We start from the raw sequence: 17,500 nt of genomic DNA, 5'->3' as shown, positions 1-17,500 counted from the left end.
TCATTGGTAGTATAACTTACCCGTCCATGCATTGTCTTGTACTCCAATTCAATCCGCTGTCTTTCACTGTTAGTTCTTGAACACAGAAGAGAGATGATGGCCTTCGAATCACAACCTTACAAAAATAACGACATAAGAAGTTAATAAAGCAAGTTTCAATTGAGTGCCGTGAAATCAAAACTCGAAGTAATTACACGTAGCCGACACAAAGCGCGGGAAAATGCGCACGCGGGAGCCACGATTGCTTTTGGTTTCCCTGGTTATCCCATGATGGCTTAGCCAATCAAATCTCTCGAATTGCATTATCCACTGATCCAGTTTTTAATAATCAATATTAACCCTAGTGAAACCCTTGTGAGAGGCTACAAGTAGCCTACACTTTGTTCGAAGGAATTTTAGCCATTTTCTTTAAAATTCACGGTATTTCAGTGATTTTTTTACGTTACTGGGAGAATTACATGTATGTAGCCTGGTATGATGTGTTACCGAGTCATATGATGAACGGTCATGCACACAATTCTTTAATATATATTTCTTCATTAATCTGTCACATAGTTTCCCGTGGTTTAGTGGGAATCGCGATTGCCTCTGAATGAGGAGATACCGAGTTCGAATCCTTCTTGGGCTGTTTTCTCTGAAAAGTGCCTACGAGGAAAATAAATCTTATGCATGCCAAGCGAAATCACGACATACAAAAGAAAGTCCAAAAACGGAGCCAAATCCTATACTTTGTTCTTCAAACAGCAAAGTAATAAAGTCATTGTTGATTTGAATTAATGTTTTTGCCTGCACAACATGTAAGTAAAAAGGCCTTTGTGCAGCACGACTTTCAGAGCAAAGTGTATCTGAACGACCAAAAAGTATATAGTTTTAAGGTATTGGTCAGGCCAAAATAATTAATTGGTTGTGCAAGCACTTCTGTAAAAACAACTGCATTTTATGGCATCTTCCACGAGTTCAGTAACTTTCTTTTTTTTCAAAGTGAATCCAAGAAATGAAGGCATCTACATGTAGGAGCCCGTTGATTACATTATTTGATTAATACCCTATAATAAGGCCCTTGCTTCAACTCAAAAATGGCCTGTCACTTACAATCTTACAAGCTTGTTCCAGGCTCCCAGATAATTGGGAAAACGAAAACAACTGCATATGAAAAACGAGTGCGGGCTTGGGTCGAGGCAACATTTTCTCGACTATCTGGGTGCCTGGAACAGGTTACAATCTTACTAGAGAATCATGACTGCTCGTGTACTTCTTTGAAGGGAAGGAAGTCTTTCTTTGTATCTGCCCACTCCATTTCAAAGATTAATCACAGGATTCCTTGGAACATCTCATACTTCATTTTTAAACAAAAACAAAAAAAAAGAAAGAAAACACCAATTCAACATACCTATCCCTTTCATTGCCTTCCTTAACACTTCAGCATCTTTCTGTGGGTCAAATTTCACTCCAGGGTGGCTCCTGATGGTTCCTCGCTTTGCGGAAACCTGAAAGGACAAAAATGACCACAAAGACTGCAACAAAGCATACATTGTACATTTGATGATTTGTTGTTCATTTTTAGACACTTCCCCAAAGGGTGACTGTTTGTAATGTTGTGGTACCAATACAGCCAGTGTCTTGAATATGAGATACAAGCTACAAAAATGATGCCAGAGTTTAAGCATGTATGAATGCAAGCATTTGTTTCATTCAAAAGATACACGAATGTCATAGATCAAAATTACGTCCCCTGTTGCATCAGCCTTCCACACTTCTCAAAAATTATGTGGTTTTAGGGTGTCTACTCCCAATAAACTCAATAAAGAGCATTTCTTTATTGCAGGTCAACTTTTGAGTACAGGGTTAAAAAAAAATTGGCAAAAATGATTCTTGATCACTCATTCAGGCAAGGTGCTGCATTGAGGCTTACCTGTTGGCTTGATCCAGATTTTGTAGAAGAAGTGGACTGAGATGAGGAGAAAGAAGATGTATGTGGAGCTGATGGTGCTGTTGTGCGGGAAGACTGTGAAGAAGGCATGGAAACTGAGAGATCTGGAGCACTTGGGGGTGGTCCCTAAAATGAAGTAAATCTGTGAGGAATTGAACCTCTAACTTTTTCTTTACTAGTTTGACACTCTATTACCAAGGTTTCGGAGACTCAAGGGAACTAGTTTCTAGTGCTTTGTAAATAACCTGAACTACCCATACTTAATTCTCTCTTTATTTTTCTGACTATACTGAATAATCAAACCAAATACTGAGCTACATGTATAATAGTTTCAATTATTTTACACTCTCCCATAGAACTTAACTACCTTTCAATTTTTCATATGTCAATCAATCCACCTTTACTTGCAGCAAGGGATAACAGTATTTTCAATTTCCCCTCCCTCATCTTACAGTTGGACTTGCCAAGGTCAACTGGCCTTTACTCCTGGCTAACAAACTACGGTATATGCCAGTTGCAGCTCAATCAACAATGACTGGCAAGTTTTTGGCCACTCTCTTTGACTATTCTCTCCACAAATCTCTCACTTACAGCAGAATGTTAAAAAAACATGCATTATGCATGAATACCCTTAGCACCAATCATCAGTTTTTCAGAAGTATATAGCAGAAATACGGATTAAAAATGAGGACTCAACTTTCCACCAACAAGATTTACGCTACAAAGATACAAGTACATGCAGTATGAATAGATCATTTTACACCACTGCCAAAACGAGGAAGAATGCTCACCTGATTTGGAGGTACAGTGTATCACTGTTCCACTCTCTCAGCTGCTTAAATTTAATTTAGTTTTCATACTACGACCAAAAAATGAAGTTCTCAAGCCTTTGGTTTTAAACAGGAAATTATGAACTAAAGCAGGGTAGCACAATTGCAAGCTAATGTGAGTAGAACAAAGGTGGCGGTAAATCGTTACAACAGTCTCTGTAATTAGAATTTTTTTTTAAAATCCTAAACTAACAGGAGAGGTTATTATTTTATTATAAAATGTGTATCTGTGGAAAACCAATATTCTGATAAATGTATGGAGAGAAACAGAGCAAAGCCGTAAAGAAATCAAAAATTCATTAAAAGTGTTTTTGAATGTCTATGCGTGTTGGTAAAAGCACCCACAAAGCAGTGATGCAGTAACTGGTTTTGATTGAGAACAATTCCATACACTGTGGCACTTTTTCCTAATTATGGTATTATTTTGTCCTAGTGAATGCCTGAAGCTGCCTACCTTGATCGGTCTGTCCCATTCAAGCCTGAATTTTTCAGGCTTTCCTTTTGTTACTGGTTAGAAAGATGTTCATAATGATCTGAAATTTTAATGTCTTTCTTCCTGAAGTTAAACAAATACATGCACATATTCTCCATACTGCACATCAAACAGAGAGCGACTTTCGTATGACCTTGAAAAAGTATTCGCAATTTGTTTCCTGGACCAATGTGTGGCAAGATTCAAACAAAGCTTCTCCTTATTTGGCCCCCATGGAAAATCCTAATAATTTTGGCAGTAAACAGTTCGATTGCCCAGTCACATTACTGCATTTCAAATGACGTCAAAAACAAAAATCTGCCAAAAGTTCCATGGAAAGATGATGTTGTTTGCCTCTGCATTCGCTAAGCCAATGAAAATTCATGCTCATTTGTTTTTGTTCAATAAGCCAATCAAATGTTTTGCATTTTTGTTTATGTTTTGCTTTATGTTTATTTTTCAAGGTCATATGAAAACCACTCTAACAGTCACTGACAGAAGGTCAGACAAAGTAACTTGTAAGCTCACCATTGACAAGTTAGGTTGTGGTTGAGGAGGACCAACTTGACTTCTATACTGAGAAGGAAATGTGGCAGCGATTGCAGCAGCCTAAAAACAGTGAAATTTGTACATGTATTCCCAACTGTGTCTCAAAGGACACATAAGAGAGTTCAAGATACCTGGACAGCTACATGTAACCAAGTACGACAGCTGACCCTTCCACATGAAATGTGGTCTAGTTTGTTGCACAAGAATGCCGTCCATCAGGGAATGTGCATATGCTGCTAGTAAATTTCTATGTAATTTAAGCTGTTCTGTTCGATGAACATTCTTTGAGATTCCTTGTTTTCGTTAATAAAACCATCATGGGTTTGAGTTGCAATACCAATTTTACTGTGCTTTCTAACCAAGAATTATGTCACTTGCATGTTTTGACAATTCAATATCTTTTGACTGAAAAAAAGTGATATCTTATACTGAGCTTTGATTTAGAAGGCCCAAGTAGTTGTTTACCGGTAATTGTCTTCATCTTTATTTGTAGAATGACATGCATGTTGCATGCATGATTGCAACAAGGAGCATAATCTTCTACTACAAAGCGAGCAAGCGTTCGTGTAACCATCGGACTTCTATAAAAATTTATGCCAATCTTGCCGCTTCAGTGATTCTCGCGAGACGAGAGTCTCGTCTCTAGAGATGAGTGTCTCCTCTCAAGGCGAGACTCTCGTCTCTAGAGACGAGACACTCGTCTCGCGAGAAATGAGACGAGACTGGTAACTTACTTTTGAGCGGTACTGTCTGCCTTGAAATACTCATCGAACAGTTTAAAGAAAGAACATTCAAGAGAGGTAGAATTTGGGAAAAAATCTTGAAATGCCTGAACATGAATGACTATCAAACAGCAACAATTTCCACGTGAGCAAGTGATCAGTTTAAGAATGATTTAAATTGATCAAAGAAAAGCACATTTGTAAAATATGAGAGTTAAAGAAAATTCTCCTGGCAGTGATGTTATTAGCCCGCTTCTGAACTTGAGCAAGCTTTTGAGGAGGTTTGAGCGCTGGAAGAAAGGTTTCTTTGTGGAAGCCATAGACTCCAAGCAAGCTAAAGCAGGAGAAAACAAAACAATCCTCACCAAACGAATTGTTCTGTGTGCATAAACAATAATATTAATATGTACATGTATATTACTGCTCACCCCAAATGATAATGGTCCCGAGGTAGGATAGCCTGCTCCAGGCTGTGGCATCATTGCTGGTGGTGCACTATACAAATTAGCAGCCTGAGGTTGTGGCATGCCAATAATAGGCTCGGGGATTGGCATACCTTTGAATTATTGAAAAAAAAGACCAAATATATCAAACCTACAGTACAATGTACATGGAAATATAGACACAAGCTGTAACCACACACAGTAAAAGAAGTGCCATATGGGGCTACTTGCCACTTTGTAAAATGCTTGACGATCAGTGGCGATAAAAAGTAAAATGTACAATGTACCTCACAGACTGTGTAAGAGCTGCCTCTACAAATATTAGGCCATTTTTATGCTCTTACAGCTCAATATCCATATATTTTAAACATTTTTTTTTGTGGGAAGTTCTTCCTGGAAAATACTGAGAGATGTAGATAAAAACAGCAAATGTGGGTAACAATGACTACCTTTTCCAGGGCTGGGTGATTCCATAATTAGTTTTTCTTCACATCTCCAAACCCAGGGAAGTTCACAACTAATTATGCTTGTATCAGAATTTTCTTCATTTACAAAAGAGAGTTTGGGAGACAAATTACATGATTCTGTACGATTTGGAAATCAAATTGAATATCTAAGGCATACCGGTAACTGATGGCATTGGTGGAGCTGGCATAGCTTGCGGCACCATCACATTTGTCATTCCAGGGGTAGGCATGGGCATGGCTGGACCAGTAGAGGGGTACTGTGTAGAAAACAAATAAACATTGTATTCAGTTGCATTATACAACTCATATTTTTCAGTATAAAGTAAAGTAACCATATTTGACGTCGATAACTTGTAACAGTAATTCAACTGACAAACCTGAGGTCGACGGTGCGCTCATTTTACTCCCCCCTCTCTATCAGTGCTCCGTTTTATGGGAATTTAAAGCTACTTACATGTAGCTACACAGAAAGGAAAGAAGTCAAAACAAGGATGTGAAATCTGGGAATCAAACTCAGACCTCTTGCACCATGGCCGCGCACTAACCGACTGTCCCATCTTCGCTCCTTAAATAAGTATAAGTTAAGTATAAGTATATCAAAGGAGAAAAAAATTATCATATACATACTACTTTCACACTTACTTAATTGACCACTCCCCATAGGGGTATTTCAGGGCCAATGAAACACAATCACGAAAGAACAGAACAGTCAACAACAACTGTTAAGAATCCCACCTGGCCGCAGGCAAACCAGTTGGCTATTTACAAGTGCAGCTGAGAAGTTGAACCAGGGACTACCAGGAACAAATTCAACGAGTGGTCAGAACGTGTCTTGAAACCGGGATCACCAGATCTCAAGGCAAGCGCCCGAACCACTAGGACACACTGCTTCAGTAACAATCTCTATACGGTAACAATATCTATATAAATCTATACCCCCACAAAGTAGAATTTGGTGTTGTAATGATGAAGTTGGTGAATGTCAGCCTTCTCAAAACCAGCCGGTTGACGGCTCAATGAGCCGCCTCCTCAGAAAGCTTGACCGTCTCTTTCCAGTCAGGAAATGTCAGACACAACACATTTTTAGCTCTAATGTAAAGTCACTGGAGATATTTTAGAAGCTTGAAAAAAGCTTATTTGACGTACAAATTTGCGTCTGCAATATTTTTTGCGTCAGGCATGTGAAATGTTTAGTTACAATGTAACTAACATTCCAGTATTTCTTATCAGACTCCATGCAAGTGTCAATTCCATATGTGAAATTTCGTCCCTTTAAATCCCTCAGATTGCACTAAATTGCATCTGTGAGTGTCTAAATTTGAAAAATTCCCTAGGGGAGCATGCCCTCAGACCCCCTAGAAGCTTGCGTCCTTTGGGCACTCGCTTGGGTGCCTTTAGAAGGAAAAACCGTCTCCACTTTCCTTATAACCTGCTCCCCAAAAACATTTTGAGAAGGCTGAATGTTAACCCTAAAAAAGGAAATGAAGAGATGCATATGCATTTTTTCCAATAGAGGCTCCTATATGAGAAAAAAAATCCAAATCCTCCTTTGCACCATACTGTACATGTATTACAACCTTCTGCTCCACCTCTTTGCTAAACTGTATAAGACTAGAGACTCCCTGGAGCAAGTGAGGCCATTAAGTTACTGGTTCAGGTGATAACAGTCTGTCTATACCAGTAACTTCTCCTTGCAGTATCAACTCTTTAAGTCATTTGCAATTTGGTATTTCCAGCAAAAATACTTGGTAGTTTAAGAAACCACGACAGCTACGGCGACAAAAATGTCACTTCCAACTATAAGTGTTTCACGATGTTTCCATCTTGTTTATGCTTTGGAATATGGGCAAAGTATCCTATAACCAGATTGGTAAGAAAAGATTTGACTCACAGAGAGAGAGAAGGAAAGATTCAATGTTGTTTGTCCACATTGTCCCCAAAACCTGAAAATGGTCATTAATTTTTACGTTTTTTTTTTTTTTTTTTGATGAGTCGTACAGGAGAAGAAATGTACCAAAATGTGTGCCACACATGAAGCATGATCACTTTTTCCTCTTTAGCCAAGAATATTACCGCATTTTGGCGTTGTCATTTGCCATAGCCATCCTTGTTTCTTAAACTCCCTATTACTAAAATAACTGCAACAGTATTCAATCTATTGTTAGTTATAATATATTTTCACTGACAATAGATAAGATCAATATTATTATTTTCTTGTCTAAAGTCCATACCATTAAAGTGGAAGCAAGATTGTAAATATACAGTCAGGGTTCGAAATTAACGGTTGTCCGGTTGTCCTGGACAACCAAAATTACGATGGGGCAACCAAATTGGGCAATTTGGGCAACCCAATTTGTCGTGGCACTAGTCCTTAATGAAAACTTGATAGATTTGAATAAATATAACAGCTTGTTGTCTTTGGAGAGTAAGCGATACCTAAACTAAGTAAGTGGAAAGAAAAAAAAAACGCGGAAGAAATACTAAAGTATCACATACACTACCGTTGGAAACCGAAGTTCGTTTTTTGCACAACATTCTTATTTTGAATGAGCCTGTTGTGCTTTAATCAGCGGTTGGTACCAGTAAACATAGTCCATGATGCACTAGTGAGATCTGCTCCATGATACCGCCATGTTTGTTTCGACGATGGCAATTTAACATTCACCTTATTATTATCATGTTAGTTAACATGAGCCTCTTCCGCTACTTTGGCCGTGAGAAAGTGAAGGCCGTTGGCGATAACAACAAATTTGGAAGCCATGAATGATTCATCAACTGATATCTCTGTTACTGATGAGGAACTGGTTTATGTAAGATATCTTGAAGATGGCAGACCTGTAACAAAGTTCTTGTCTATTGAGCCATTAGGTAAGGCAGATGCAGTAGGCATTGTTGCAGCTATTGATAAGGCTTTCCTTGATGAGACAGACATGCAACCAAATGAATGGCATAACAAGACTGTTGGGATGAGCACAGACGGTGCTTCTGTCATGATTGGGATTAGCAATGGTGTAGTTACAAAGATTAAAGCTGATGTACCACACTTAAGTTCTGTATATTGTGTTGCACATGGATTAGAACTTGGTATAAAGGACAGTATCAAGCACGTTGCCTACCTGGCTAAGGTGGAAGACTTCCTTTTATCTATTTACAAGTTTTATAGTAATTCACCCCTCAACTGGCACAACTTGAAGGAAACTGGAACTGCTTTGAATATCAAAGTTCTGAAACCAGCCAATGTTAAGGGAACACAGTGGATACCCCATCACACGCAAGCAGCAAAAGCAATCAAGCAGGATTGACCTTGTCTTCTGGCCCACCTAGACTCTGTGTCCATTAATGGCCAATCAGCTGATGCCAAAGCAAAAGCTACAGGCTTTGTGAGGCTCCTCAGGTCATTTGAATTTGTTTACTTTCTTCATTTCTTTATGGACCTTTGCCAGATTCTGGCAAGAATGTCTCTCAAGTTCCAGGCTAATGACACTTCAGTGGAGAATGTGACCACATGTGTTGCAACAACTTTGTCTGGTGTTCGTGGCCTAGGTACAACACCAGGAAGTCATGAAGCTGTATTTTTGAGGAAAGTTGGAGATGGAACTGTTTATAAGGGACAGGAACTTGTAGGTGACAGAGATAGTGCAATACTGAATGTCAGCCATAACAAGCAGGCCATACTCGACGCAATTGCTGCTCATCTTCAGCGTAGGTTTTCTTCATTTGAAAATGAGGACATATTTAAGAATATGTCCATTTTTAATTTTAAGAACTGGCCCTTAGGTTTAGAGGAGCTACAGGTCTATGGCAATGAACAGCTTTCATCAGTAGTAGATCACTTTAAAGAACTGTTGATAAGGAATGATTGTGACATTGATTCTGTTCCTTTGGAACTCGTGGGTTGAATTGAAGATATATGTTTCCGGTTTGGTGGCAGCTGAACCAGCAGTTTCTTACTTAGACTTATAGCAAAGAGTTATCAGACAAAATGAGGATAGATTCAAGAATATCATCCTGGTGCTTATGATCGTGCTGCTGATTCCAATCCACACTAGTGAAGTTGAGAGAGGCTTTTCTCTTATGAACAGGGTAAAACAAGATTGGCGGCCAAGGATAACAACCCCCCACCTAAATGAACTGATGTGCATTTCTCTTTTGGGTCCTGCACGCAATGAATTTGAACAAATGGAAGCTATAAGGCTGTGGTGGCAAGGTGGGAGAAGAACTAGAAGACCCCAAATTCAGCCCCATGGACCCAGAAGAAGACAGGCAAGATGTGAACATGATCTGGATGCTGGAGACAGCTCTGATTCTGAAGAACAGTAAATTGCAAGACTCTAAAGACATTTGAATTAAGTTTCCCAGCAAGCTTTTGTGAAAAAGTGTTCATGTGTGTTGTTCCAACTTCCAATTTTTTTTCCTGTGATTATACTGTAATGTTTGTTGATTTTTATAATACTAATACTAATGGACAAAAACAATGAGACACAGGCTGGTCAAATCATTTAATTAAGATACTCTTGAATGCAGTTCACTGTATTTGTATTTCATTTTCGTGTTCAAATTAATAAAAGCCACTGTTAAGCTACCTGCATTAGTTTCTTGGCTTGAACTGGGGCAAGAGCTTGGACAACCAAAGCAAGTCTCGCGGTTGCCCCAGGGGCAACTGGACATAAAAGTAAATTTCGAACCCTCACAGTATTTATGTGATCTTGATTCTGACTTTTTTTTCCTTGCAACCGTCCAAATGATAGAAAAGCATATAGATATTTTTTTTGTTCAAAGATTAATATGATGTTGAAACAATCACAACAAAAAATGCCATATTTGTCTAATATTAAAATTAATATACACTGCAATTCCTTAACAGAAAAAGCACATTCTGCGATTTTATGCCATTTTAGGAGTTGTACATCGTGCATCATAAATTTGCAGACAGATAATACTTGTTATCAAATCCTTTCCTTACCCCAGGAGCACCCACTGGAGGTTGGCTGGCATAGCCATCAAATCCTAGAGCAGGTCCAACAGGAGGAGGGTAATGAGGCCCTCCACCATGCACTGGAGGGGCTCCATACATAGGATAATGCCCAGGTGGAGGTGGATAACTCATTCCAATCTGACATCATTTGAGAAACAAAACAACTAAAGATTAGATCATTATGCACAGTACTATACATGTATGAGTTAATAATGACAGATTTTTATAGAGAATGTTACAGGGGCACACACAGAAACTCTAATTCCTCTTGGAAAATTAACTTGACAAGTCATGAGCGCGCGCATGAGAAGAGAAATCCCATATCTACAAAGCAGCCAGGTACTGTACATATCATTTATTATATAAACACCTTACCAACCGGAAGAAGTTGACTTTATTGACCACTCAAGAAAAAGAAGAAGATAACTTTATTTAACGAGGATAAAAACTAATAAATAAAATGACTAATAACTAAATACTATTTAGATAGCGCTGACTTAAGAAACGGAGAAATGGTCAAGTCCTATGTATGGCTCGTTGAGATAAGTTAAATATATTTTTTAAAGCTTAATAATTATGACTATATGTAATATTAATAGGGAGCTTGTTCCACTCTTTTACTGCCGCAACAGCAAAAGTCCTTCCTCCCTCCGGACACTTCACACGACTATTTCAGGCATCTCAGGGTTATGATTCCATTTCTTAACTGCCTTGTATAAATATCACTAATCTGTGTCAGTGTATGGACAGATACTCAGGGCACTGGTCATTAACCCATTGACATCCAAACCGGCCGAAACAGGCCAGACTTAGTATTTTACTCTGTCTAACGCCAGACGATTTTACTCGTCAATGGGGAACCCCTGGGAGTCATTGGGTTAAGGCATTTAAACCCTGGGTATGACTTGATTACATTAATTTTGTCATAAAATGGTAACCATTCCAATCTCTTAAAAAGCTTAACCCTTTCCCCCTAAACTGGCCATACTTAGTATTTTACTCTGTCTAACTCCAGAGTATTTTACTCGTCTATGGGGAACCCCCAGGAGTCAATGGGTTCATTTTATTGTCCTCTCCTCTTCCTCTTTTGTTCCAGTTTTGAGGGCCGCAAGGTTATTAGCTTTTAGCTATTTAGTGTTACCCTCCACAAATAAAGTGTGTATACATGTATGTGTAAATGTATGTATGTATGTAAGTATGTACATGTATGTACGTTCTAACTCCAAGAACTACTCTTGTGGCTCTTTTCTGCAACCTAAACACCCTTCTTACATTATTAGTGAAAGAAGAAGGTAGTTTGACAGATTTTACTGTCAAACGCCTAACGATTTTACTCATCAAGGGGGGAGGGGGGTGGGCTGTCCTGGGTGGTTCAGGTGTCGATGGGTTAACATCCACTCAAAAATTACATGTATGTCCCCATTTAACCCATGGACTCCTAGGAGTGGGACTTGACAGATTTTACTGTCTAACCCCTAACGATTTTACTCATCAACGGGGGGCTATCCTGGGCGGTTCAAGTGTTGATGGGTTAACATCCACTCACAAACGTCCCCATTTAACCCATTGACTCCTAGGAGAGGGACTTGATAGATTTTACTGTGTCTAACGCTAGACGATTTAACTCAACAAGTGGGGCGGTCCTGGGCCGTTCATGCATGTGTCAATGGGTTAAGAGATTAGAAAACAGAAAAAGATTAAGACATGGCATCTGACAGGATGCGGCGATGCGGATCCGCATAATTCCCTAAAATCCGCATCCTCCGCATAGTTACGATATTTTCCGCATAAAACGGAAGAAATGCCTGATATTAGTGATAAAGCAGCTGCTTACCACCCTCACAAACACAAAAGCAAAAGAGATTGACTATTTTGAAACGCTTATTTTCCTGAACATTAAAAAAACACGCCATTTCGTTCGCAAGATGAAAGTTCGTAAGCAGTTTCCACTCATTTTTCGGGAATGAGCCTGGACTCTAGTTAAACCGTTTTCATAACATACCCTAGGCTCGAAATTTTTAAAAAAGATACAAGGTATGAGAAGTTAGCCACAAGTTATAGTAGCAAATTAAAATTGCATCATTTGTAACTCTGGTAAAGTAGTAGTCTCCCTCGCAGCCGTTTTTAGTCTCGTCACACAAGGAGGAGCGGTGCGTGACGAGACTAAAAACGGCTGCGAGGGACTGGGAGACTAGTAAAGTAGGGAAAATCATTGCGATGAAGTTGTACAAAACAAAGAGCCCGCAATACGTATGTGTAAAAAACCGCTGAAAATGGTGAATGATCGAGGGAATGGATCGTGGTTCAACCACATCACAATTTTGCTCCATATCTCCAAATTGAAACAAAATTCATGACAAGAAACAAAATATTTTTTTATCGCTTTATTTCTTTTAGCAAAAGTTTCGGCAAAATGCCGATTACCAACCCCTTTATTTTAACGGTGAATGCTGGTCGCAAATTGGCGACTCGGCCAGATATCTTAATCGCAAAGGGAAAAAGCGACTGTATTGGTCGCAATTTCGAGTCCTGATTTACCATAAGCATGTAAATACATTGGACGGGCCTAATTATTACTTTAATTAGTTCTATAAATGTTTAAATTTCCGCATAATCCGGTGTAATTTTCGCATAATCATTGCATGTTTGTAATATGGCCAAACATTTCCACATAATCTTTAATTTTTTTCCGAATCCTATCAGAAGCCCTGTTAAGAGTTTTCAACTTTGCAAATAATCAAATAAATTTCATGGTTTAAGTCCCAAATGATGAAAAACTTTAGTGTAAAGTCACAAAGTAATCAATAAGCCTAAAAATCAATATCACTGCAAAATGTTTCTCTTAAAAACTCACTGTGTTAAGAAAACAAGAACACTGCAAAGACTTACTGTCTGTTGAGTTTTCAAAATATTACCCTTCTCCTTCTGAATTGACATTCTTGGCTGGTTTGAATTGACTGTCTTCCCAAAACTTATATACATCATTAGTTGGTGAATGATAGGAACCTTTCATTGGACAATTTTTCAACATTGTTTGCAAGAGTATTGTTTGAAGCCATGTAAAACTAATTTATTTTTGACAAAGGAGCACCTTGTGCAACTCAGGACTCAGGACTGAGAATGGAGAATGTTTAGCCATTCCTCCATCACTGCTGACGAAGTGGAGTGGCACATAATAATTATAAGAATCACTGAATGTCAAGACTTCCTTGATAAAACTAAACTACATGTACATTGTACAGTGTAGCTTATTATAGGATGATGTATCCAAAGTCAAGTTCAATTTCTTTAATTTATAAGGTATAAACAAACCATAAATAATAATAATAATAATAATAATAATAATAATAATAATAATAATAATAATAATAATAATACAAGGATTTTGAGAAGAGTTTTACATGATGCACAGAAAGAATAGCCTTGCAATTATTGCAAGACTGGTTGACTACATGTACTTAGCCAAATTCCTGAATGGTTTTAATGTGGAAACTTTGTACTGGCATAAATTATGGGAGCTGAGCTGTACAACTAATTGGAGGGGAAAAGTCTACGACCTGAGGAACAAAAAGGGTTGCAGAAGAAAGTCCAGAGGTATGGAAGACCAGCCAAGGCTGTTGCCTAACAGGAGCCCGGTAGCCTGGGGCTCCCAAAGAATAGCTCTGGGCTCCTTAATTTTTCACAGCAACACCTTTCACTTCATATGTTGGGCTCTTAAGTTCTCAGCGTTGAGCTCTGAGGGCCCCTTTAAAATTTTCGTAGGCAGCAGCCTTGCCAGCTATTAACAATTGATGAGATGGTTATTAGAAATTGTAAGAGAAGACAAACTGGGCTTGGGATGGCGTAGGTTGAGTACAAAAAGACCTATGACATTATCCCACATTCATGGATCATCAAATGCTTGCAGATGTTCGGAGCAGCAACGAATATGATCGCTTTATTGGGAAAAAGTATGGCCCAGTGGAAGATGGAGTTAATGGCAGGAGGACAGACCTTGGGTATTGTTAATACAAATGTATAAGAAGGGGAATCTTCCAGGGAGATAGCTTATCCCCACTGTTATTCATTGTTTCCCTTATTCCTTTGTCCATGGTATTGAGGCAAATGAAGGTTGGATATGATCTGGGAAATAGGAAGGGCCTAATTAATCATCTCATATTTATGAATGATTTAAAATTAAATGGAAAGAATGAGAAGCAAGTAGACACCCTGGTAAATACTGTCCGAATCTTCATAAATTCGGAATTAGCAAATGTGCTGTGCTAATTATGAAACGGGAAAAAGCGTGCACACACGAAGGTATTGTTTTACCGGATGCCCAAGTCATCAGAGGGCTTGAGGAAGGTAATGGGTGCTATTACTTTCTTATCTTGCCAATTGTTTAGTTGAAAATAAAAACATTATTCCCCAAATGGAATAATAAACTCAGAAAACAAAAGAATACAAATGTGAAATAGCAGGCTTCAAAGCAATTCACACAGAAAAAATGATGCCGACACGTTCATGACACAACATAAAAGGTGATTGTCAGCATGCGTGTAAACAAACATTCACGGACATAACTTTAAAACACCATCTGAATATTCGGCGCATCAGTATAATATTCCTAGCAAGCACTGCCTTGAGGTAAAGTAAAGTCACTGCTTACGAGCCTAAAAGGCTCATCAGGCCCGCGCTTATCTCCGGTTTCCGCAGCATGAAGCGACTAGGAGTATTTATATTCCCCCCTGGATGGGATGCTAGTCCATCGCAGGATTACCCCCAGCATTACGTCGGTACCCATTTATACACCTGGGTGGAGAGAGGCACTGTGAGAGTAAAGTGTCTTGCCCAAGAGCACAACACAATGTCCCCGGCCAGGCCCCGAACCTGGACCACTCGATCTGGTGTCAAGCGCACTAACATTAGGCCACTGCACCTCCCACTGCCTTGAGGTAGAGAGTATTTTCTTAGAGTCAGTAGATCCTGAGATATTGATTTTTTTTAGAACCGATTTTTATAAGCGTTATCATTGAGTGGAAGATCAAAAACAAATACGCGTGAAAACTTGAAAAATTTCTTTTTTGGGTGCAGGTTATCTGCTAGTGCAGGTAATCAGTTGAATTTTTTTTCTTGTTAGTGCAAAAAATGACAGATGCGGGTAATCTACCACGCAGGTAACCTGCCGGAAATTACGGTAATGGCATTGGACAGAAAAACAAGGAAGCTGTTAACAATTTATAGATTGCTTCATCCTCAAGCAGATATAAGCAGGCTATATGTCAAGAGATGACAGGGAGGCAGAGGTCTTATTAGTGTCGAAGATTGTGTGAACATCGAGGTTGGTAGTTTGTATCAGTATGTGGTAAAAAGCCCTGAAAGGCTGCTTATGGCAACAAAAAGTGAAAATGTCTTGGATAAAGGAGTGGAGAAGGAGAGTGTACACGTAAGTCAAAGAAGGTTAAGCAGTTAGAGAGAAAAGACAATACACGGGCAGTATGTAAGGGTCACTGAAGAAGTTAGAGACCCGCGGACATGGGATTGGCTGGAAAAGGTATTTTGAAGAAAGAGACTGAAGGCCTCTTAACTGCTGCACAAGATCAGGCCCTTGACACTAATTACATCAGAAACATGATTGACAAGCAAAATGTTTCACCGATGTGTAGCCTACGTGGTGAAAGGCAGGAAACCGTCAGTCATATAGTAACAGAATGCACGGAATTAGCTCAAAAGTAATAATTATAAGAACTGGAGGCACGATCAGGTTGCTAAAGTTGTTCATTGGAAACTCTGCCAAAATTACGATCTGCAGTGCAACAACACCTGATACGATCATTCTCCAGAGGCAGTGATGGAAAATGACCAAGTGAAGTTACCATGGGATTTCAGAATTCAAACAGACCATCATTTGGAACATAACAGGTCCAATATAGTCGCACTGGAAAAGGCAAGAAGAGCGTGCCAAATCATCGATGTGGCATGTCCGTTTGATACCCGAATTGTAGAAAAAGAACAAGTGAAGATTGACCACTACCAGGATTTAAAAGTTGAAATACAAAAGATGTGGAACTGTAAAAGCATATCTGTTGTCCCAATTGTAATTGGGACACTTGAGGCAGTGACCAAAAACTTGATGATGTGGATTACTAACATAGTCGTGAACACCTGGGATCTAGAACTTACTCCAGAAAGCCTGCTTGTTGGGAACACCTAAGGCTATAGGAAATAAAAATAACAATAATAAAATAATATCAATTTACTTTCTGTGAACAGAACAACCTGTGAGGAGATAATACTCAAACTCTGCAGGAGTAAGCACCGCTAAGCTTCGGCTCCACACTTTAGGCTTAGAGACTACATGAAAGCATTTTCTGTGGTATTAGCGTGGTCCCAATGATTGAGGAGGCCTGCATTCCGCCCAACACATTTAGAATCCCAACATTGTTCAAAAAACCCTCCACCCGACTAGACACCACACCCAAACAACCAATCACCAATGGCACAAGCCCCTGACATTTTTCTGATTTCCTTTGCCAGTCCCTGTGCTTTTCTCCAAAGGCACAGAGAAATTGGCTAAGTCCACTTCTGGGCCGCTAGATCCATCACAGAAACATCTGGATGCTTATGTGTTGTCAAATCATGCTCCTATCCCACCAGATCTCCAATTCTCATCCTCTGACACCCTCACCTCATCCAGAAACTCAGAGGATAATAATAATAATAATAATAATAATTATTATTATTATTATTATTACTATTATTATTAATTATTATTATTATTATTATTATTATTATTATTATTATTATTATTATTATTATTTGAATTTTCTTTTCAAATTGTCAAGATTCCACCTGGTCTGTTTTTCAGGTGATGATATACTCTACAAAATGATGCTGGCTGCAATCAACTCCTCTGCTAGCAGGGAACAGTTTAAATTGACTTTGGTAAATTTTTAGTGACACATTTGACAACTGTCAATGATTCAAATTAGAAAAATTACTTATGAAAGAAAGCTAAAACCTGGTAGTGTTCGCCCGACAAGCCTAAATGAATGTATAGCAGAATCTGCCTGTTAAATTTGCTTAAGTTTAAGTTTAATTGCATGTGAAAAGCGAGTAACAAAAATTAATGC

At 38.8% G+C, this 17,500-nt stretch overlaps 1 protein-coding gene across 3 annotated transcripts in view; it reads right to left on the bottom strand.

Moving 5' to 3' along the window:
• Positions 1–17,500, bottom strand: part of LOC138043314 (annexin A5-like) — a 32,332-nt gene that overhangs the window by 14,244 nt on the left and 588 nt on the right. For 2 of the 3 annotated variants that reach the window (XM_068889546.1, XM_068889547.1), the window contains exons 2-8: positions 10,377–10,526; positions 5,571–5,670; positions 4,932–5,059; positions 3,761–3,841; positions 1,913–2,056; positions 1,391–1,487; positions 21–115 (exon numbers count right to left, since the gene is read on the bottom strand). In XM_068889546.1, coding sequence (XP_068745647.1) covers positions 21–115; positions 1,391–1,487; positions 1,913–2,056; positions 3,761–3,841; positions 4,932–5,059; positions 5,571–5,670; positions 10,377–10,520 — 789 coding nt within the window. In that variant the 5' untranslated portion in view covers positions 10,521–10,526. The remainder of the gene's footprint in view (positions 1–20; positions 116–1,390; positions 1,488–1,912; positions 2,057–3,760; positions 3,842–4,931; positions 5,060–5,570; positions 5,671–10,376; positions 10,527–17,500) is intronic. The other variant, XM_068889548.1, reaches the window with a different exon arrangement.

Source organism: Montipora capricornis, chromosome 3, assembly GCF_036669925.1.
Source record: "Montipora capricornis isolate CH-2021 chromosome 3, ASM3666992v2, whole genome shotgun sequence".
Classification (NCBI taxonomy): domain Eukaryota; kingdom Metazoa; phylum Cnidaria; class Anthozoa; order Scleractinia; family Acroporidae; genus Montipora; species Montipora capricornis.
Note: the sequence above shows the minus strand (reverse complement) of the source record. Positions and strands in the feature narration are given on the sequence as shown.